General features: G+C 41.8%; 2 protein-coding genes across 3 annotated transcripts in view; one reads left to right on the top strand and one right to left on the bottom strand.

The window, feature by feature from the left end:
- Window positions 1-18606, top strand: part of LOC148052413 (uncharacterized) — a 33655-nt gene extending 15049 nt beyond the window's left edge. The window contains exons 5-6 of one of the 2 annotated variants that reach the window (XR_015698947.1): window positions 799-952; window positions 3044-3288. Coding sequence is in view for 1 of the 2 variants with exons in the window: in XM_087732980.1 (XP_087589106.1) it covers window positions 16906-17016 (111 nt within the window). In the remaining variant the exon portion in view is untranslated. Of the gene's footprint in view, window positions 1-798; window positions 953-3043; window positions 3289-16905 lie in introns of those variants that run through there. The other variant, XM_087732980.1, reaches the window with a different exon arrangement.
- Window positions 8504-23699, bottom strand: part of PKP4 (plakophilin 4) — a 101763-nt gene continuing 86567 nt past the window's right edge. Inside the window, exons 13-23 of the mRNA XM_087732981.1 lie at window positions 22174-22357; window positions 20630-20747; window positions 19941-20132; window positions 19623-19796; window positions 18619-18769; window positions 16307-16502; window positions 14250-14334; window positions 14028-14145; window positions 11986-12117; window positions 11296-11444; window positions 8504-10715 (exon numbers count right to left, since the gene is read on the bottom strand). Coding sequence (XP_087589107.1) covers window positions 10467-10715; window positions 11296-11444; window positions 11986-12117; window positions 14028-14145; window positions 14250-14334; window positions 16307-16502; window positions 18619-18769; window positions 19623-19796; window positions 19941-20132; window positions 20630-20747; window positions 22174-22357 — 1748 coding nt within the window. The 3' untranslated portion in view covers window positions 8504-10466. The remainder of the gene's footprint in view (window positions 10716-11295; window positions 11445-11985; window positions 12118-14027; window positions 14146-14249; window positions 14335-16306; window positions 16503-18618; window positions 18770-19622; window positions 19797-19940; window positions 20133-20629; window positions 20748-22173; window positions 22358-23699) is intronic.

The raw sequence follows: 23699 nt of genomic DNA, 5'->3' as shown, positions 1-23699 counted from the left end.
TGGTTGTACTTCGGATACAGTTTGTCTTTTGTCAAAGTTTGCATAAGCAGTGAATGGCAAATCAGCAAGAGTATTAGAATGTACTGATTCACTGTCCCTTTTAGCTGGAGGAAAACGATGATGCTTAGAAGAAATGAGAAGAACGTAAGTTAATAATAAAAGCATTTACACTGTACAAACAAGAAATTAGATATCTCAGCTTTAGTGAAAATAAGGCTAGTGTGGCATCTCAGGTACGAGCTCAGATAAGAATCAGTATGGCGAACCCACAGCTTGTAAATCCTGTTTAATTCTCTCATTACTCTCTTGTAGTGTAAATATGAGATGGTTTATAGATCACCTGGAAGAAATTTCAGACCAGACAAGTTCTTTCACTGACTTGAAATGTGTACATTTTTTAAGGGGGGAAAATCATATTTATTCTGAAATTATATCTGTGCTGTGGCCCTGCCTCTTTTGTGCCGAAATGGACAATAGAAAGAGTGTACATTTTCTGGTTTTTTTGAGAGTATGGAAAGGTACGTACATTAAAAGGATTAATGTCCAAGTGCTTTGATTAACAAGCAGTTATCTTTAAGGGAAGGTCACTTACTGCATTAGGAAAATTATAGTTTGTGGTGTTTCTGTACAGTTCTTCAATTCTGTGTGTTAAATCATAACCCTGGCTATACGAGTGGAGTGGAGCATGCAGAAGTTGACTGTGCGTAGTATTTTATGCAGTAGTTATTTGCCAACATGTGGTGGGTTTTTGGTTTCGTGGGGGTTTTTTTTGGTTTTGTTTTGTTTTTTTTTTTACAGTGGGATGTATTAGGAATTTGTAAGCACAGTGGGACAGGAAGATAATCAACAAATGGAATATCAAGAACACGTGGCTCTGGATTGATGAGGGAATTCTTGGTCTCACAGGCCAAGGTGTTGATGCTAAAAAGGCATGACTTCTCCCTGGCAAGAGGTAATCCCATCTCCAGGAGAAAGCAGAAATGGGAAAAGCAGTGAGCTGTATGTGCTTGCCTATCAGTGAGCTGTATGTGTTTATATATTCTTCTGTTACTGCCTGTGTTTAGAAAGGACCTTTTTTTAATGAAAATATGCATTTCAGATGAATCGGCCTTGATTTGAAGCATGCAATTGTTGCTCAAAAACGACTCAAATGGGCTGGTTCCACTGGAAAGAGAGCTTCCTAGAAGTATGCGAATGCTATGCAAATGCAGTACTCTCTAAACACTAGTTTAGCTGTTACTCTGGAATGGGCAGAACTCTAAATATTAGGAAGAGGAGGAGATATTGTGTATACCAACTTGAAAACGAGGTATTTGCTGGTCCTTATGTAGAAGCAGGTAGCTGTATTCAATGCTATTTGCAACTGCTGTGGAGATGAGCAAGTTCTTAGTGCTTTCCCCATCTGTGGAAAGATAAAAACCAGGCACGTTTTCCATGCAGTTGAAAAGAACCCACCTTTTGTTCTGCCATACACTGCTCAAACTGTGGACTAGACGTGGCCCCTTCCACCTCCTTAGATCTTAACTGACACACTGAGTTAGTGAACACATGTACTTACCAGACTGTGCTGTGCTAAGCGTATCCTTTTCCATAATATTTCAGCTCCTGTGGGGAAGGGCATGGTCAAATTTTAGCTTAGCTTAAGACATATAGTCACTGCTGCGTATTTTCTTGTCATCTTAAGCACAGGCCATTAATTGTATCTGTAAAGATATTCAGAACACACAGACTACTTTGCTGTAAAAAACCAACCCTGAAATACAAGTTTTGACAGACTTTTTTATATCCAACAGTACAAAACCAGTAGGTTCAGCTCAGTTTCTTCCCTTAATTTGACCTTGTCCCACAGGAGATCCTTTTTGTGTGTTCAGGTCTGGAAGTTCACATCCCATTTGATACACCTATGTTGAAAACCATCCCTGTTCTATTTATTAATCAGAGGAAAAACATTTAAAAATATATTGTCTGATCTTCAAACTAAAACAAATAGGGGAGAAACATGCATTAATGTAAATATCCCCACATAAAGTGTGTAAAACACACATACCTCGGGAGCTAGACAGATCTTCTTCTATAGAGATACTTGGCTTGTACTTATGTTCCGGTTCTTTCATAAAGATGATGAATATGATTACTGTTCTGATGTTTTCTGACAAACAAACAGCTTTGCAAATAGTGCCGATCAAAATAAAGCAAGAAAATGAGAAAGTGATTTACATCAACTTCCAAATACTTATAATCCTAATGGCCGCTACGTACTGGGAATTTCAATAATTCTTGTTAATCTGCTAAAGGACTCTAAACTTAACTTGTTTTACGTAAAAAATAAATCTCAGTAAGAATCTCAAAAGATTTGTTTTTCCTTCTCTTGATGCTTTTAAGCTTTCCTGCTCTCTAGTCACTCTGCATTTCCACTTTAGCTCATTAACCTAGGCACTAAGGAGCTCAGTTTGTCCTCTTTATCAGATTCGCTCCTGAAGGTTAATGACAGAATGCACAAAGCTTTTGAAGAGACAAGCAAACTTCAGAGGCATATTTTAATAGATTTTTTAAATGCAGTATAGTAGCACATGGACAGACAAAATATTTAAGCTATAAAATTAAAGCAGTACATCTTGGGACCTGGTGTGACAATCCAGGAAGAACACATAATAGAGATGGTCGCGGTCGCTTGCACTAAGCTACTTTGGACAAGCACAATTCAAGCAATTCAAAGACCAGCTACAGTGCCTTCTTTTTTCCCTCCCGCTAGTGAGCCTTGGTAACACAGATGAGCTGCTGACACACAATGGTAACAGAAGAAACAGTTCAGGAGCTTCACTAATGAGCTTGTTAATAGTCATAATCAATAAAGCCTGACTATGATCGTGCTCACCGTGCCAGCATACAGTGTAATTCAGACCATGTTCTCAACAGTGCCCTCTGTAGACAGATACTTTAAGACCTTTCCATGTTCTTGGTAATTTTTTTAGAACTCTGCTAAGTGCGTTTTTTTATAGTTGAAGGGATGAGTTGCATTGCTATGTCTTTTATGTTCCCTTAGCACGGCAGTAAATGATTACACAACCACGGATAAAGGAAGGGTGTCCCGTGGACCAGTCTGAAGAATGTGTCAGAAGTGCTCAGTCCCCTGCTTGCTGCTGTCTTTTTGGCAGCAGCTTGAAGGAGCCTCGGGAAGAAATGCACCTTTTGTCTGGCGCAAGGCACTATGGTGGTAGTAGTGGTAGCAATGATCTCTGCAAACAAGGTGGTAAAATGCTTCCTTTTGGCTCTGTATAAAGGTGTAAGTTGCTGAAATATTAGGTCTAGGGAGTCTAAATTCCTTGGTGTGGAAATAAATCTAGAATAGCCTTAGTTGAGTCCATGCAGCAGCCAGACTTGGAGTTAAGCTTTGTTGCACAAGGTGATTAGCATAATTGGAAAAAAATACTTGATAACAATCCCCCAAATCTTAAAATATTAGGAAAAAAAGTTTATTCTGAATTATATGTCTATTCCATGACACTGGAGCAAGGTTTGTATTTTTCCAGAATGTTTAAAAGGTTCTATTGGAAATAGGCCCCAGGTGAATTGTATACACATGGATAAGTCCAGGTATTTTTGAGATCAGGTTGGTTACAGTTGTTTAGTGTTATGAAATCTGGCTATATAGGCTTCGGTGGTGTTGCCTGTGCTGCAAGTTGAGCAAACTACATGTAAATGCAGTCTATCAACTCAGACTTTTAGAAGGCAGAAGTGCGTTTTAGCAGCTTATTTCCCTCAATAACTCATTAAAAATAACGTTCCATGTATTTTTGATCTTCAGAAATGCTGTCGTCCACCTTAAACCTAGCAACAGCTTTACGCTGTCAGACAAAAGACCTGAGCACTTTGCTCTGACAGTGACCTGTAGGACTCGGCTAGGGAATAGGGTAGGACAGATGTATTAAACTCTCACTACCTTCAGTGACTGTATTAATAAAGACAAGAAAGATTCACCTAGTAATTTTGCAGTGTACATGACATCTTAATATCCATAGTATCATATTATCCTGAGGCAAGGGGATGTATGTGTTAGATGTTTGGCATTTCTTTTTTTTTTCTTTTTCTTTCTTTTTTCCTCATTAGCACCTTCAAATATACCTCTGTCAGACTTACTGTTTCTTCAGTATTTGAAAAAGTAATTAGTTTTTAAAATCCTTTCCCAAGTAAAGCTTTCTTTTGGGCAGAATTTACTGTAGTTTTTTGCATTTAACCAACCAAATGTTTTGACTCTTTTTCTTTTCCTCATTTGTACATAACTGCAGTCTTTTGAAGGATTGATGTTTACTTCTCTCTTACTCCGCTATCTTGCTGTTTAATCATACTAGCTTTTTTTTATCTTTTCGAAATGTCTCAGTAGATAGCATTTGCTTTGAGCCTTTAATATAGTGCCATTAAGTACTCTTCGATTCACAAACACCCCTTTCACAGTGCTTTTAAATTTTTTTTTTTTACAAACTTTCAGGTTTTATGTAATCGCCATTTTGAATTTAAACACCATAATCACAGCTATCTGGCTTTTCCTTAGCCTTGTTTAAAAAAATTAAAATGAAATAGTGAAAAGGTCAGTTCCTGAGTGCTAGTTCTGAGCCCCTGTAGGCACTGCTTGTGCCGTTTCCATTCCATCATTTTGGAGCAGGATCTGGGTGTTTAGGAGCAAGTCGAGAGTTCCTTCCCCTCGGATGGAGAAGTTATGGAGAAATTCCTTTTTTTTTTTTTTTTTTTTTTTTTTAGGGAGAGGTTGCTTCCCCCCGCCCCAAGTGCCAGTCTGTTATGGTCAGTAAAAAATGAGTTTGGGCATCACACCATAATGTGGCATTTTCCCAGTCTCCATGGAGGTAATCGAGAGCTCCCGTTATTATTGCGTTGACTGAACTTGCAGTCTTCGGCACCTTCCTCAACCCGTTAAAGCACTCGCTGCCATTCCGGCGTGGCAGGGAGGGAAGCAGCTGTAGCACGTGTTTCCCGCTCGGGCCCGGAGGGCTTGTTTAAGGGAGAGAGAAGCATTCTAACCCAGCCAGGCTTCTTAGGAGTATGTCTGTCTGTAGTCGTCTTTTCGATTTTTTGGTAACCCTTTAAATTGGGAATAGGTTTTCTTTCCTCCTCCTTCAGACTGTTCCTCACCATTTGTGTCGGAGTTCTTGCCAACTTGTCTTACCCTTTTCTTGAGGATACCAAGCTTTATGCTTTGCCTCAAAGTCTGCCTCATTCCGAGTTGTGTACTCTTCTGAGCCTGTTGTACGTCCCTAGACTTTGATTTAGAAAAGATCAGTTTTAAAAGTAAATATGTCAAACTAGAAGCCAATGGTATTCTTCAGAGATCTTTAGCTCGTCTTTGGAAACAAAGTTTTTACCTACAAGAATCACCTAAAATTTCTCATTTAGTTATGTGGATCTAATATGACTCCCTCGTATTAGACTTACTCCAACCTGACTGAGGTTTTGAGAAGAGATACAAATATCAGATACAGCAGAAGAGGTGCAATATGAGGCTCAAAATTTAGTCACAGAAATTGGCAATAAAAAAATCAAGTCAGCATTTGTTTTCAGAGCTTATAAATGCTATTGTTATTCCTATCATGGTTATCCTTGTAAGTTACTACCTCCGTGACATTTCATGGACTTTATATAAACATGAGCTGCCAACAGATGTCAATGCAGTGAAAAAAATCAGATGGTAGAAAATTAATAAAGGCCATGATTTCTTTCTGAAGACCTGTTCATTTCATACGTAGCAATGTACGGTGTTAGGGGCTATTGCGTAAGAGTCACGTATCAGACTTGGTTCTGAAAAAAGGCACAGAAAAAATAACCCTATTCTTGTCAGCAATTTACACGGATCTCCAAAGGTGTAGTACCTTTGCCGAGCGTACCGTGGGTCAGCTTAAAAATCGGCTGGCTTACCTTTTTTCCCTCATGGATGATTCTGTAACAGAGACTGCATTACAATGTAGAAGTTTCTGAATACTGAATCAGAGGATTTTTCCTGTGTGTCATGTTAGTACGGTTAGCCTAACCAAGTTCTAGTTCCTAATCATCTGTTGAATTAAGTGTTACAGGCTATGACACAGTGTGACAACTGTATATTTTAAGAAGTACCTAAATAATTTTGTTGCTCTTTCCGTTTCATAGGATGCATAGCAATTTCTCCCCTTAAAGTGTTTTTAGACCCGTATACTTTAGGCTTTTGGAAGCCTAATGCTGCTGTATTTATGCTGATATTCAGCTTGATCCTAGCCTGCAGAGGAGCGAGGTTTGCTTGGAAGGCAGGAGCGTCACTGGGGGCTAGTTATTCTGAAGTTCTGTTTTGTTGAAAAGGGGCTATTTTCTTTTTGATGACGACTGGCGGATCTTTTCAAATCTACAAGACTGACACCTCACTAGATGCTGACCATTGTTAGGAAGGCAACATTGTGCACAATAGCATTAGACAGTCTTAAGCTTCCGTAATAATTGTCCAGTTCCAAGGACTGATGGAGTGAAGCAAGTGGTGCAGCCAGAAATGAGTCCTTGCCTCATTTCTGCCTCACAGCCAGAAACGAATCCTTGCACCTTTATGCCACAGCACGTGAAGATTCCTCCCGTCACTCCTATGCACCCTTACCTACGAGAAATTTCATAGTCGGCCTCAAAATGACAGCTTTCCTTCTAAGCCCTTTATCTACTGTTGTTGACAGCTGCAACAATTTACCCATGGCCACAAAGTCATGTTTTGTTTTGGTTTTTTAGAAGTTGATTAGGGTTTACATTGTTACCTTTTACGAGCATTACTCTTCCTTACAGTAACTCAAACACAGAGTAAACGCCTGACTAGCGTCCTTGGCTGAGATGTTTTCTCTGCAGCCAAGCCAGGGCCTGCTCGCTCTGGTAGGCTAAAGAGTTGGTCTTTTTCCAGTGTTCACAATCCTTCCTCTAGCTAGATCTTGTTCTTCTGCATAACTCGTTTCTGCTCCTACCAGGTTCCTCCACATCACTCTTCTTTTGCTACCCGGTAAAGTCGGGCTTGGCCTTAAAGGTTTCGTTTCACTTGGCCGTTCACCGATATTTGTTAGGCCTGTTCTGACCTCGTGTAGCTGTGCTGTCATGCCACAGCTCGGTGTTCCCACTGGAGCGGTATGCCTCTGTGCACGTGTCTAGAATTAGGATTTTAGGATATATCCTAGATCTTTGTGCTGCGCTAAGATGAGTCGCTCCATTTCTCTCCCTTGGAGCATACAGGAGAAATTTTATTAGGCACTGCAAGAGTGCAGCACTTACTTACTTACATTTAGCTTCAAGTTACGGGGGAGTCGGTAGGAAGCAGCAATACCCGCCTTGGGCAGAAGCGATCTGCTGACTAACCTAAATCCCTAGCTGAACAAACGAGGCGCATGGTGGTTAAAGATGTGAGACGCTATCTGAGGAACGGTACAAGCGGACTACAGTTCAGGCACACTCTTCAAGACAACTAATAGAAATAAAAGAATCATCTCACAAATGCTGTCCTGAAAAAAAATTCTCATCTGTCCTTTCATATAGACTTCTTGTATGGAACTGTATCAATTCACCAACATTTCAGGTCAGTCTGTTGAGAGTTACGAACATTCATGTAAGACTAACTTGGTCATAACGGGTGCTTCTCACTCAGGCGGGAGTAAAGACCACAAAAAAAAAGTATCTTTTTAGGGGCCAGGATTCTTTTGAGCCTATTTAAATAGTAATCCTAACTCAGTTAGGATTCGTCTCCTTTTAAAGCGCATTGTATTTAGGCTTTTTACAAGACAGAGACTCATGGACATGCGTTGCTGTAAGCACTTGTTTCCCGTCGTTCTCTGGCATTGGGCGAGCATAGCTGTTTCACCGCGGTCAGCGCTACTTTCAGTTGTCCTCCGTGGGAGCGAGTTACACAAACGGACGCGTACAAGCCTGCGGAGTCTCGCTGTACACCACCGCAATCCCTCCTAATCCAAATCATATTTAACTCCCTGCTTTTGAAGATTAATTCCTCTTTTTCTTTCACCACATTTGCAATTATTAGAAAGGTGGAAACAAAGTACTGAATTTCCCAGGGCGCTACCACTATTTAACTTCCAAATCAGCATCACCTTCTCCTAAGGACTTTTTCAAAACGTTAACAATTTTTATCTTTCTCAGTGGAGTATTACTCTGAATGCAGAATTGTGAACACAACAAATTCTGAAAGCATTCAGCTTAAATTTATGCTCCTGCCATTTTGGAACAGGCCCAAAAGCCAGACTGCACAACCAAAGTGCCCAATGAAATGAAATCGTCCCCTATTTCTTCCCCACTTCCACACGTTCACTCTGAAACCACACATAAAGGGAAATTAACCAACCAATACACTGTACAGATAATTTTAATCAGTATAGCACCAAGACATAATGTGTAAAAATACATAAATGAGACCAATAAAACCAAAAGAAAACTAACATAATTTTATATATATATATATATATATATATATATATTCTAGAGCGTCGAAGATCCAAATTGGGGGTGCTGTCCCAGATCTTGCTGGTTTTGATCTTGATGAAACCGCCTCAGATGAGAAGCAAAAATCCCTCCACCATACAGCTGTTCTGTTGAAATGACTACCTCCCTCTTTTTTAGAGTTATTGGCAGATTCAGAGAAGCAAATATAATAGGCGATCAGTCTATTATTTTGTTATCTGAAGCTAATTTAAATCTCACTGGGACAATGAAACGCCAAAGAAGCGTACTTGGCTCAGTGAGCTTACCTCCTTTAGTAGGTTGTAGGCATTGACCTGCGTTAGTCTGCGTACCAAAGCTCGAACAGAACTCTGAAGGCAGGCAGAACAACGATGAAAGATCAGTGGCGAAATTACTGTTACAAGAAACGAACTCAAAGTCAAGTCAATGGAAACTATCTTCTGTCGTAAAAGAAAAAATAAAGTCTTCTAGGAAAGAAAAGGCAGCACCTGCACAAACCTGGCCCTCGGCAACGCACGGCACGCCGCGGCCGGGGGGAATCGCGTGCCTGTGCGTCAAAGCTAAGACCTAACTCACTGCTTTTACTGTGCTCTTTACCCCTTCGTTTCTTTTCCCTGTTACAGTCGGGGGCTGAAGTAGCCTCATCAATTAAGGGGAAGGGAATTTGCCTTCTAATCTAACTTTGGAGCCGTTCTGCTTACCTTTTCTCATTTCACCGACGCACTCGGGATATTTGGAAACACTGAAAACTGCAGAGCAGTGCAATGATGGGGAAGGACAATGATGATTACAGACGGTATAAAGCTAACAGGCTCTACGGCACGAGGAAAGTAGGCGATTTAGTTGTTTAAAATAATCAAAGATTTTTATTGTAAATAAATCCAAGCCGAATGTAGTCAAAATGGAGACTATCATTTCTATGGGAGCAAGATCATCTTAATCTTCTTGGGGAGAGCAAGGGGAGGAGTAGAGGAGCGATGGGAAGAAAACAGGACAGAGTTCTGAACTATCTTGGATTGCCCGTATCAAAAGTAAAAATGCCTCGTCTAAGGAATAACGGGAGGGAAGGGCATAATCTCACACTGTGGTCTGCCAGCCTGACAATTCAGAATATGCGCACTGAAGCAAGCTGGGAGAATGGCCCAAATGTTTTGATATGTTTAACCTGCTTAAAACCATGCAGTTAGACTTCATAGCCACGGTATTTGTTTCCGAATATCACACACAGAAAATAAAAAAAAAATGAACAGGGAACAGCTTTCCATGGATGAGACTTCCATATTTATTGTTATTCCATGTGCATAGAAAATGGCAGTGAAGTTTCTTATGACCTCGGCGGGGAATGGGAGAGGTGTAGATACGCTGGACTGGACTTTGTGCTTCAAAATTACACGATTCATTTTTAAAAGTTTTTTTTTTCTTTTAAAATTTATAACATTTTCTTGGATTTTTTTTGTGCATGATGTTTCAAATTCCTTTTAAAATGACACACTGCGTTACAAATGGATGGCACTTTAACCAACGTGGCATTTCCATATTTACACCAACGAAAGAAATTTACAAGACGTAATAGCGTACAATCTTGACATTTAGTAATAGCAGTAAAACAAGGGCATCCATTTTATTGTTTCTGTACAAACTATCAGAACAAGACTTTTATTCACATAAAAAAAATCAGCTTTAATTTGCTCTGACCTACACTCTTTCCAAATTCATTTTACCCAATTCTCAGACCTTTCATCACGTCGCCCGCACCCTCACCAGACTACAGGAGCTACAAGTAATTATACCTAACACCTAAACAGAGCAAAAAACCATCCCTTCCAGTTTTTCTTCCTGACAATTCCTCACTCAAAAAAAAAAAAAAAAAAAAAAAATCTTCCTTGTTCCTTCTTTATTTCACTTTCACATTTCATAACCAAAAGAACAAATGAGGCCCTTCCATTTCTTCTCAAGCAAGATGAGAAATACACTGCTGGGTTTCCTCCTTGATGCTACACCCAGGAGTCGGGGGAACCTGGGTACTGTTCTGCTCTGTAAGAAGATCGTCTGGTGGAATAAAAGTCTACGTAATTTGTGGATGATTTCAGTCCGTATTGTGTCGTGTAATCTGAAGTAGCAGGAAAGTGAACTCGATCGTCAAAATATGGGTCTTCGTAGCTATGTGGGGACTGCAAGTATAATCTGTAGGCATCATAGTTTTTTCTGTTGGCATCTTCTTGACCGTAGTACAATTGCTGATGCTGTTGACAAAATGACAGAACAATAAGCTTTCAAAGTATCATTAGCAGAGAAAATCCTTGTTTCTCAAACTTACGCACGTTATACAGAACCTTTCCCTAAAAAGTTGAGTGCAGCTCTACCAATGACGACGGTGACCTAGGCTCCAAACCTCCATGAAACGTACCTCATTCTTAAATGAAACTAAATGGGGGAAAAACCTCTAAGCCTGCCTGCGCGTCTCCTCCTGCTTTCCCTGGGAAGCTAGGAACTCCCCGAAGTACTACTTTTGGAGCGTAAGTAGAAAGTACAGAACAAAGAAAAGGCAAGCCGCGTCAGAAGGGCGGTCTCGGATCCCCCCGTAAGAAGAACACGCTAACGCAGGTGGCTATGAAAAGAAAACAAAGGTAACAGAAGTGCCTAAGCAACGGTCAGTGTAAGTACGCTGACGCCCTATAACAAATGAACTGCGCTGTAGCCAGACTCTCGCACAACGCCCTCCAGTAGTGCGAAGCATACTCCGACTCCCTTAAGTTCATTAAACCCGATGTGCTGAGCCTTATGACCTTTGAGGGTCCTTTCAAAATAAAATTTTGGAGTCACCTGTAGTCGTCTGTTTTGTTCTCTTGCTGGTGAGGAATAGGAACTGATGTAAATTGGTGAAGGTTTGCTGGAACCTGCGAGAAAACAGTTTATGGCATAAACTTCGGTCTTTATTCTTTCGTCTGCAAGTCTATTTGCTTCTGTTTTACCTAGAAGAAATTACGTAGCACCCAAACAATTAAGTCTGCAGATTTTAGTGTCTACTAATAAATACAATACAGGCAAATTTTGTCCCTCGGCAGTAGTTAAACTGAAACCAAGAGGCTTTTTTGTGCTGCTGGTTTTTGTTCTACAGACTAATAACCTTTAAAACAAGGAATTTCCTCCTCTTTATCCACTGTCATCTCGATTGTTTTGCAGCTTGTGTCAAATAGTAAGAAGGAAAAGGGAGATCAGGGAAAAGATGAAACCTTCATATAATTTATATATTAGTTCCAAACACCTCTCACCTCCCAATATATAAACAGATCTTCTCTAATGCTGGTCATGTGTGCGATTTTAAAGAGAACAGCAGAGAGATGAAAAACCTGCTCTGTTCCACAGGCAATGAATATAGTGAATAAAAATGGAAAGCAACGTGAAGTAGTAACAAGCCTGCTAAAGCAGCTGTCCCTGTTGGGATTGTAGGAACTCCTCATATAAGGAATATTTACATGCTCCAGTTAAAAGTTCACCTAACCGGTATCTTACCACTATATATGTCTTTGTGTGTAATGACGTCGCCTTGGTTATTGTAATACTGCATAGAAGGTTGCGTTCTGTCGTATTCAGAGCGGGGTTCTCTAATTCCTAATAAAGCCGGTGACGAGGACGTGCTGCCAACTGATGAAAAGAGAAAGATTATCAGTACCTACACCAAAAGCCTTTCCCATACCAAACCTTCTCTTCATTCTCTCCTCGTCCCTTCCTTCCTCAAGGACTGACAAACGAGAGAGATGCGGGTAAGGGACAAAACCAGTATACAGCTCTTCCTGGGTGAAGAACCCCAACGACAAAAGCTATCACAGCGTACCACGAGATTATCATTGATACCGTAATGGCGAGTCGCTGCTCTGCAATGCCTGCAACTGACATAAGAGACCTTACCCGGTTCCGTTTGCGCATGGCACAATTTGTGTGCATTTAGAAGATGATACTCCTGCTAATGCTTACGATTTTATGTAAGTTAACTAGAATCTTTAAGTCCATCCTATCACTTGGGACAGGACAGAAGAATTTACAGCCTGCCTGGCTGAAGCGATCCACGCACACACTTGTATTACTGTTCCTCGGTCAGCATGCCGAAGCGTATCTTGGACATTTTGCGCTCCAGCTGGCTGACCACCGTAAGATCGTAACCACGGGTTGGTTACTTGATGTTCCTACAGTGAACAGCTGAATCTCTACTGTAGTTGTGAAAAGTTTGTTCTGGTAAACCTTCCCTGTGTTACAGACCCCTCAGGTTTGGTTGGCTTAGAAGGACTCCAGTAACACAGGAGAAAAACACTTAAGAATAATTTCTCGAAATTTTCCTTCAAAATATTAATCAATGGTATCTTCTTCCGTTAGCTGTGCCCATTACATCATATCTCTCAGTTTTGTGTTATCATGGACAGTTTAATTACTGATACTATCCTGGCATATTCACGGCTAAAAAAGCTAAACTGAGGGTGTCGTTAAAATTCTGACGGGGTCAACATAATGCGTGTGTGTGTCGTGGTTTAGGCCCAGCCTTCTTAAGACACTATCGGTATACTTCTCATAGGAAAATAAATCCCCGGTTGAATCCTTGTTCTGCAAGTCAACCGTGTCACGAAGGAACGTGTGAGGGCTGTTACTTTTATGTAAAGACGTAATTAAATAAGAGCATTGTAGGAACTGGTCACTTATTTTAGCAGTCATGGCAGATAGATATTTCTTGGTATTAACAGAGATCTATTCACATAAAAATAGAAGTGTGAATTGGATAAAATAAAACGCCCAATGAAGACAATATACAAGGCTTCAAGTAGGTTTTGTATCAGCCCCCTCATGGAGATCTACATCCTAGCACAGAAGACGTTAAAGGAACAAAGGTGAGAAATAAAGGAGGAGGAGTCAGAAAAGGACAATTTTTGTATTTGTCTGGCTCATCCTAATGGGCCATCACGTAACTGGGAACGAAAACAGGTTCCTTGCTATCGGCCTGTTGCTCGCTATGCTGGGGTACTCGAGGTACCCGTGTTCTGTGAGGCCCCGCGTACACCGCCGGGTCACGCAGCACAGGAGGAGTGCCATTGTAGCGGGAAATCGGCGGTAACAAAGTCCAGGTCTGTACGCCGAGGATTTTACTGAGCGCCAAGTCTAACCTGGTCCCCGGAACCGAATGCCCCTTAGCAGCGGGAGTGCATCAGTGGTCTGGCGGCGCACCAGCCGATTTCCTGTCACCCCAAAGGAACACAGTTCACACACTGAGACTGCAGTTTGATTTGCATTAAGGAGTACGTGGGGAGATTTGCTTCCAGGTGCTCCTTATCCAAACTAAAATGCTCACGTGGAGACAGCCACAGATCCCGTGGAATCTGAAGCCTGCCACAGGTAACAGCGAAGGTAACGTTCCGAGTACGTGAGGTACTTCTGTTTAAATACAGAGGAGGGACGGCAGCACCTCCCGCTTTTAGACAGAATCAGTACTAAACCGAGAGGCTATTTAAGTTAAAGAAATGGGATACCAGCTACCCCTTCGGTAAATCTCCTTACGTTTCGTGACTGACCTGACTGTATGACCGGTGACATCTGTTGATTTGTTGTTGATAAAGAAGGATGCGATTTGAATCTCTCTCGCTCTAGTGTTGATACTGGCGTAATAAAATGACTCTGATTCCATCCATCCTGTGGAGTGGCAAAAAGAAAAAAACATCAAAATAAATCGCTTTTCATCAAATTAGGAGTTTTTGTAGAACTATTTTCCAGTGTGGGCTAATTTTGTAATTTACCTTTTTATAAATGCTACGGAGATCTCGGTATTGCCATAATGTATTCAGTACCTGGGCGGCTGCCTTGACAACTTTCAGTGACGATCTAAGGAAGTAAAGAATATTACATTATTAGAAAGCCACTTAATTCCACTTAAAAAGAACAATGTTCCTGAGCTACATAATAGCCTAAACCTTGATGCTGTGAAGCAGTCAGGCCGTCTCTCCAGGTCTCGGTAACGCACGCCTGCGTTACCGCAGCGTGAACGCAGCTGTGTCAGCAGCCTCGCCAAAAGCCGGGTGCAGAACCTGCCCCATTAAGCACGACAATCATTGCCCTCTCCAGCCCAGAAATTTTGGCTTCAGGTCACCCAGGTGAGGAATACAGATAGAAGGGCTGAAATAGCTACTGTCATTGTCTGCAAGAATTAAAAATCATGAAAAGAAACATTCTATTTAGTGCACTTCATAAAAACTGAGACTACATACTTTAAATCATTGCACAAAATTCCTAACTGTAGAAAAAGAATAAACAAATACAAGAGAGCTGGTCTTAAAAAGCCTCCGGACATTCTCGTCGTGAGACTTTGTTCTCAGTTCTGCGTTGCACTACTGAAAACTTTTATTGTTGGGAAAACGCTTTTCCGCTCTCAAGAGCAAGGCTAGGAAAACTGCTCTAGCTATTATTAAGAATAAAATCGTGCCATCATTTTAAAGAGAAATGGTAGTAAGCCGGTAGCGGTACGGAAGTAGTGATTTGACATTAAATGCCACAGCATGACATCTGTGTTAAACACGTGCCTTTTTCTGTCAGCGTGAAGATTCATCCAAATACAGTTTTTGAAAGAAAAGACTGAAAAAAATCGCAGTGGACGGCGTTAATCCACGAGTACACGCTCTTAATATGTTCACAAGATTTTACATTTGTTCAGTGTACTCTGTTGCCTCATCAATGCAAGTGCAGACGCAGCTTTACACGTTGTCTCACCGGCCAATGAAGTCATACGAAGGATCACCGCATTCACCCCTGCAGCTGAAATAAGGCTGTGTCCCTTGAACACGTGAAGTGTTCCGAACTGTGGATACTCAAAATACAGCCGTTCCTTTTGGGACGAAGACTTTGCTAAAAATGCGGTATGTTTAACTGACGCCGACCGCCTTCTCTGAGAAGAGATCCTTTTCTCTCCTTTGCCATCTGGTCCGACGCCGGGAGCAGCGCACGGGGCTGCCTGCACCATCGGCTTTCTGCTCCCCACAGAAGGGAGATCTGCGACACCCTGCTCTACACCAGGCGCTGCCGACGTGGTTTGCATCAGTCGGATCGCTAAGGAGCACGGAGCAGCGACGCTGACCAAAGCCAGGTGGGGTCCACGGGGCTGACTTAGTGCTGACCCTGCACGGCTCAGGAGCTGTTAGGCGTGCCTGTTCCTCGATGCTCAGCTGTCCCCTTCTGAAAGGTTTTAGGACTACAAAATGAACACAATGCCTGATCAAGCCCAGTGCTGAACGCTGCTAACAAAACCCCTAGCACAGGGGCTGGCACAGCCGTACCCGAGTCAGTCTGCAAAGAGCCAGGTCTCCTCAATCGACACCTGCGTTGCAATCCTACTCAAGAAGATCCCGCCGGCTAGGGAAACTGCTTGGTAGGCCAGGTTTTCCTTACAGCCTACCAAACGGCCGTGCTAGATATAATTAATAGCGATTGCGATACATCCTGACCAAGGTGCTAACATCGTCTGACTTTGGAAAGCTCTAAATATTCTATTAATCTTGTAGGTGTTTAAGAGGGGACAATTTTTTTTCAATACCATTTAACCTGACTAGGCCCCATTAACGTGGTTGCTGCGTGCCGCTGGAAAAGCCTCCAAAAGCTTTAGATGGAGAATACACTGCAGGAGAATGGCGGTACCGCCCGCCGCCTCTTTCCCAACGTGACTCAGGCTTTGTTAGCTACTCAGATCAGGACTACAAAAGCAGATTGTTTTGGTTTTTTTTCTCAAAAAACCATTTCCTGCATTCTTAAGCGTTGTAAACGGAATAGAGAAACAGCGTAGGTATGAACTTTGTTGCCTACTTGCCTGTCACCTCTTCCTTTCGTTATGTTCACCAGCTTTTCTATTCCTCCAGTATCAGCGAGGGCTTTGGCGTTTTCCATGTTTTTGCTAGTGACCTCGTGCAAAGCACAGCAGATTGCTGCCACGGTCTCATCAGACAGTATGCTTGGACCATTGCCTCCCGGAAGGCGATTCACCAGATCTCGCATAGCGTATTTACCTATAAAAACCCATCAACAGAACCAAGTGAAAAAATACATTTTGGTACTTCGGATCTGAAGTTGTAGGACTCATCACAAAACTTCATCTGAAAGCAGTAAAAAGAAACACAGGATCAAAACCACGGAAACCTTCCAAGAATTCACACATTACACAGAGTCAAGAGAGACTAGATATCGATTTTTAATTTTTCTTTTCTTCCTTTTAGCTTAAAAATGTGAGAAGTTGCATTTTTGCATTAAAACAGGAGCATCTGTAAACAGGAATTATTTGGAGAGAGCGGAATCATTCAAGGAAGAACGTTACACTATTTATATGACTGAAGGAGCGGTGCACGTTCCCGGGCTTCATTTGCGGGAGGGGTAAAGAAAACCTTACAGTAACTTGGAGTTTTTTTCTTTCAGAGGCCGTTCACCTTATTTGTTACCCGTAAGGGATCAGACCTCAGCCCTCAGATTTCAGTGACCGGCTGCTGCACAGGAATAACCCCGCTGCGGACAAAGGACATTAACTAAAGCTAAGGCAATTTTTTTCTTCCTGTTTAGGCTGCGCTGTTAATTGAACGATTAATCGATGTTACTGAAGACCCGTATTTGTACGTAACAGTGAATAATGAATAAGCTTTACACAAAGCCATTAGCTATCTATTTGCATAACGTGCCTGAGGGGAAAAAAATATCCAAAAAGGAATTCTGCAGACAAAAGGAACAACTTTTCAAATACGCTGGAAAACTATCGCCAACAACGCCGTATACAGTCGTGCCCTGTCACTGCCAGTCTCATTGACACACGCTTGCACGTACCAATTGGTGGTTGGTTGCTGGAGTCCCCAGTCTCTTATTTTCTTCAGGGTTTAGACTATGTAAACCCATTATTCCTGCCCCTACCAATGGCAGTACAGTTGCATAAAATAGATTACTAGCACGGGCTAAGTTATGACTCACTTCACGTCTCAAACTATTTTATACAAAAATTAGTTTCAGAGTGTATCTGGAAAGCCGATAATTCTTTCATAGGGAAGGCTTTGACAGGGAGAGGGAATAGGTGGAGCTGCATTCCTGAACTGAAAAGCTCTGCCAGGAAGGGAAGCAAAAATCCTGAAAAGAGAATATCACCTGAGTACGACCTGTATACGGCTGGTGCTACAGAACAGAATTTTCTTTTTCCTAATGTCTTACGTATGTAATACTTACACTGCAAGAAAACATGTTCTGAACACCCAAGATGGAGAAGCTTCAGAAATATAATAAAATTCTGTTCACCTGCATTTATCTTTTTGAGAATAATGATACTCTTATCTGTATAAATAGTTGTTATATCCTTATCCCACTAGTCTACAACACAGAACATGCTTCTGTATCACAAATGAAGCTTTTTTAGATCATGACACGTGTCAACAGGGTTCATTTGGGCCACAGCGGTCTGAAGCTGAGGGTGAGGCACGTTCAACACTCGCCATAATAGACTGAGACTCCTGGGCAAGGCAGGGAAAATGTTGTCTGGGTTTTTTTTAAATGCTAGATGAGAAAGACACAGATGAATGCCTAAAGTATTAAATATTGAAATGGATGAAAGGGAAACACTAAGTTTTTCTAGCAGGCACCCTTGTCGATTCCTTAATTCAGCAGACACATATACACTGCTCTATATTTGGGGTTTCGTGGAAATATTTTACTAGGAGAGGATTTCTTCCCTCTCCCTGTCCAATACTATTAAATATTCACTGACGTACTGGCAGCAGAGCTGTCCTGTCCTCTTAGGATACGTAAGGGACCTTGAAAGCCTCTGCGAGGGTTACTGTTTAGCTCCAAGGAAGTCGAGTTGTGCTTTCCATCATATTTTGTACGGACAGTTCCCTGTCCAGTTTAGTTTAGCTGAGGTGACCTCCATCCATTGTAAAGACATTGCCACGCAAGAGAGCTGAAGGCAAACTAAAATGTCGATATTACTCTGAAAAGCTACTGCTGTCAAAAAGATTAATTTCTGTGACACAACTGACGTGACAGAGCAAGATCAAGTATGCTGTTTCTATTGGTAGAATCTCATCCTGGTCTTTTTTCAACACGAGGCCTGAGACGCTGGCAATCGTGCTTTCTTCAGCACGGTTCTGTACTTACCAATAAGCTCCTTGTTACGAACATCTAACGCCATGTTCCTCAAGGCAGTTGCCACAGATGAAACAACTCTGTCGTTGTCCATTCTCAGCAGCTCCACGAGGATCGGCAGTCCTTTTTCTTTTCGTACAGCAGCTCGAATGTATGCTGCGAACTATAATAAAACTCCAGTTACTCACCGATCGACTACAACATTCTGATTGAAATGATCTCCTGCTAGATTGTAATTCTTAGGTACGTCAGGGGATGTTTTCCGAAGAAAAGAGGACGCGTTAAGTGCTATCTTTTCTATTATTCTAAAGGGTTGGCTCGTTGTTGTTTTTGACTCGTTCCTCTTACACAGCAATGTTTAAAAAAGGCCGTCTAACAGACAAAATATCTTAATAGATGACAATTATTGAAAAGGGAACAGTTTTGGTTTGTTTTGTTCTTTTAAAACCCAATTTTATAATGGTCATAGAATGAAGAAGTCTTAGCAGTTTTTCGATAAGCAAAGGAAGCAATTAACATTTTTTTTAATCTCTGCATAACAAATACATAACATTAATAAAGTGTTGTCAGGTGGTGCTTTTGTGACATTGTATGCAAGGGCCACAAGCAAGAATGTATGGAAATAAGCAGTACAAATAATAAAGCAAATATGAACAATTTATTTATGCTGGTCTTATTTTGACAGTACCTTCCCACCGGAACTCACAGCTAGAAGATGCTAGAAGATCATTTTGACCTAATGTGCACTGGAAGAAAGCTTTTTCTGTTTAATTAAACTAAACGGTACCGATTTCGAGGCCAGTTTCCGTATTGCTCTTCCTGCCTACCATCTTTGTCATTGCTTTTCACTGTGGAAATAACAGTACTGCAGCACATAAGCGCTAATGACACACACTAGAGAGAAACGCTCAGGTGCATACTAGAAAATTACATGTTCCTTCCAAACACATTCTAATATCTTATTTAAAAAAGCAGCTAAAACACAACGATAGAGGGAAGAATAGGAATTCACAGACCTTCCAGTTGCCCGCAGAAAGATTCTGGAGAGATCCTGCAGAGCCCTCTAGAGTAGCTGGATTGGAGCTTTCTGCTAGAAGCGTTAGGTATGGCTTTACCACAGATGGGTGCCACAGCATTTCCACCCCTTTAGGAGACTTGGAAAATCCTGGTATAGGGCCAACTCCATCCCACTGAGAAATGAGCATATATTTGTGACTACATGAAACCTCTGTATTTTCATTCAACATATGACAGATTTTCTTCAAGCTATGTACTCCCCCCGTCATTGGCTAAACTACAGTTGATACATTTGTAATACAAGGAAAACAGCAAACCTGATCCTCCTGTGAAGTTTTTTTTTTCTTCTTCTTCTTTTTCCCCCAGCAGCTTGGCTCCGAATCTTTGCTAGGCGACTCCTTTCCTAACAAGTCATCCAATTCATTGATGCCTAGCAGACGTGCCTGAGGTACCTCCAGTTCCAAACGGTAAGAAAGGTTTCTCAAGGTACATACACAGTTTTCCACTGTCTGAAGCCAACCAGAAAGATGTCATGTAATTAGTTACTTTCTTACATAGCGATAAAGCAAACCAATTAAGTAGAAGTGAAAAGGCATTTGGAGCACAAGCACTAAATTCTGATTTGGGGCCCTGGGCATTGCTTTGTCCGTTTCTCTGAGAAAACTGCAATCTCTCTCCTGATATCCTCAAATATGAAAACATTTATAACAGTAATCTCTACTATAGTGGCTTATTTTTTTCGTATTCGGAAAATGAAAAGCACAAGAGCTTATTATTATTTTGTTAAAGAATGAATACTTCAGCACTGATGCCAATGAAAAGCGCAGAACAAGTTGCACTGTGTTATGCAACAGAACTTGCCTGTGCATCAGTAAACTGGGGCTGGGAGAGAAGACCAGCTGAGCTAAGCCCGTCACAGTGCTAAATTACGCTACACGAACCCCAAAAGATCCTAGCAGACACACAGTTTAGCACTAAAAATCACTTAGATGAGACGTGCACACACCTTGCTGTCATAATCCGACGTGTTCACGCACGTGTGGATCACGTACAGCAGCGAATCAACCAGCCCTTCGCAAGCCCTCATCTGCTTCCGCGCCTCTTCCCCTGCGGAGCTCAGGTTCCTTGGAAGGATAACGGAACACGGCGTGTTCACAGATGGACGGACACACGATCATTTTATTAGACAGTTTGCACAAGTTTTTTATACAGCTGATTGGGAATTGAGAAGTTAAAAGCAAACACTCCATTTTGTGCAGCAAGCCATCCCCGATTCTTATAAAAGGTAAATGATTCAAAACTGCAATTTCACGATAGCACCGACAAAAACGGCCACAAATAGAACCCCTTTCCCACACTTTTCCATTCCAAGCCCTCTCTGTTGTACAAGCCCAGATCTATGGTTTGTACGTGCTGTAGAACAGATCGCTGAGCTTCCCTGTGTTAGAAATACCCTTCGTTGCCTCTTTTTTAAATTGGATCCATCCAGAGATCTGTTCTGTGGTGCAGCCTCGTTAACATTTGTAATGGCGCTACACAGACAGAAGTATAAACCTATCATTTAGGGTGCAGGGAAAGGAAAAGGCCGCTCTGTGCTTTAGAATAAGCAGCAAAGGACGGAGGCAAGCGTCTACCTTCGAGGCCACCGTACTGCACAACCTGAAGCTCGCACTGGGACCGGACGGACGCTGAGAAGGGTGCTGCTGCTGCAAGCACGCCTCCGTGCCTGTCCACAGAGGCGCTTTTTCTCTAGACATCATGTTTGCTCTACTACGCTAGCGCAACCCTGTGTTCGAAAGCAGTGTAAAACCCGTCATCTTGAAAAACAGCCCAGTGAACAACAACAAAAAAGCAGCTGAGGAGAGTATTGTGAAGTTTAGAAGGGTTACCAGCAAATAAAAAGCGATTCCAGTTCTGTTTAAACACAATGGCCTCGTTCTGCTGTTTAACGGAACGCAATTTGAAATCTAATAAATGAAAATCATAAAGAAACCTACAAATGAATGGAAATAGCTCATATGCTACCCCTGGCCCTTGAATTCTCTTTTCAGATATTTTAGGTTTGCTTTTTATTATTCTGAATACTTTTTTTTCTTCTTACTACTGTTTCAGAAATCCACAAAGGGAATAGTCAAACACTTCTTCGCTGATACGTATGCACGTACAAACTTAATTATTTAAATGTATACAACAATAAAGAATCACCAAATGCATGATTTTTTTCCTAAATAATACTCATAAGCCCTACGCACAATAAAAAAATTGCAGTAATTAATAGGGGAAAAGTGCAATGATCATAATTTATAAAAAAACAACCAAAATTTAACCGCTAGCCATTGCAGTTAGCATCTCTTAGTGACTAACTTTGTACTTTTCACATTTTTCTAATATGAAAAAAAACCCCCAAATGCAAAAGCTGCCTAAATGACAGAATTACACGTAATTCATAGAATGCAACAACTCTTTTGTCTTAAAAATTACAGCAGAAAAAGGACCTGTTGGCTAACATGATTGCTCTGTAAAAGGGAGTCTTCTAGAACAGCAAATTACCTCAGGCACCCGGTAGTATTGCGTAGAACTAGGGAGGTCTGAAATTTCATTTTATGATCATCGTCAAAGGAAGAGCTGTTCCACCCAGAATGCGGCACTATCACAGTGTTTGTCAGCGTCGACAGAGCGTCTCTGATGATTGTCATCTTTACCGCGTCGCACGAAGACAAGTTCCAGAGAACCCCTGAAGAAAAGATTGTCATTGCAGTAAAGTCAGAGAAGACTTGGCAAACAAATACAAAGCAACATTACCAACTTAAAAGACGCCGCTTTCAACAGGAGAAAGAGAGTTTACCTATGCAAACCCAAAAGAAACAGAATTAATCTGCGATGTCACTTTAATATTATTACAACATTATTGGTCAATAAGTGGTCAAAGCTGCCATTGAAAGATTCACATTACAGACTGAAATAAAGGTTTCTAAACTTCAGGCCTTTGCTCTGGCTGTCTGGCTGCTGCCTAAGCTCTTTGCCGAGAGCTGGAATGCGAGACGATAACCAGAGTAACCCTAACAGATCAGCAGCTAGGTCTCCCACAACACTGAGAAGGAAAACACGCGTATCGGTGAGTAAGCACTCTTTTCTTAAGGAAAAGTACTCAGCAGAAGCAGGCGCTGACTGACAGGAGAGGTTCCCTTCTTCCTTTCCCGAGGTACAGCTCATCCTGCTACCCGAGAGGAGGGGAAGGCCCCGCTGCACTACGGGAGTCCGGAGGAACACTCCCTACCGGCACACACGCTCATCCCATTTGCAAAACACCTTTCCATCTTTCTGAAACATGCGTGCCTCAAGCTCGGTGTATCTCTCTAAGGCTAACAGCTTTCTTACATACCCAAAGATCAATCCCATACTGACTACCTGTAACGGGAGGAAAAATCTTTCTTTTTTTGTAGCATGCCAGGCAACATGCCACATCAGTGCAAGCTGCTATAAACACGCCATAGCAGACGCTTCTGTTCCTAAAGAGGTCACTAATGGATTCGCCAGATTAATTCAGCTTGAAACTTCATAGAAAACAAAAAATGAAAGTAATTTAGTCATTTCCTATTAACTAGAGTTTTACTGACGTCTGTCATCTCTGTGCACATTTGTAGGTGTGCACGCAGTCACTGCAGCTGGAAAGGAGCGGGATACCAGTGACACTGCTTCCCGAGCGTGCCTGGCAGGAACGGCACCCTGCGCTACTGGTTGGTCCCTCTCCCAGAGGAGAATTCCCGTAGAAGGAAAGGTGCGAATATTGACATGAACAGAGAAAGTATCTCCGAAGAAGGCAGCTGCTGGTAACCTCCCTCCAGTAGCTGTTGATGCGGACATTACAACTGCGGGGACCATCAGCAGTAAGCTCCTGACCTGCAGAGGTCACGACTGGAACCGTCACTGCTCTGTCAGGAGAAACGGGCCACGCTTTGTACCTCAGACAATGGTGCAGCCTTCAGTGGAAGGGCAGCTAAAGCTCAGAGATAAAAATGCTCCTTACAGAGGCCACTGAAAGTGCATGCCCTCTGTGAGTACAACCTGATCCCCAG

Source organism: Nipponia nippon, unplaced genomic scaffold, assembly GCF_047370975.1.
Source record: "Nipponia nippon isolate SJK-2023a ecotype South Korea unplaced genomic scaffold, ASM4737097v1 scaffold_5, whole genome shotgun sequence".
NCBI classification, from domain to species: Eukaryota; Metazoa; Chordata; class Aves; order Pelecaniformes; family Threskiornithidae; genus Nipponia; species Nipponia nippon.
Note: the sequence above shows the minus strand (reverse complement) of the source record. Positions and strands in the feature narration are given on the sequence as shown.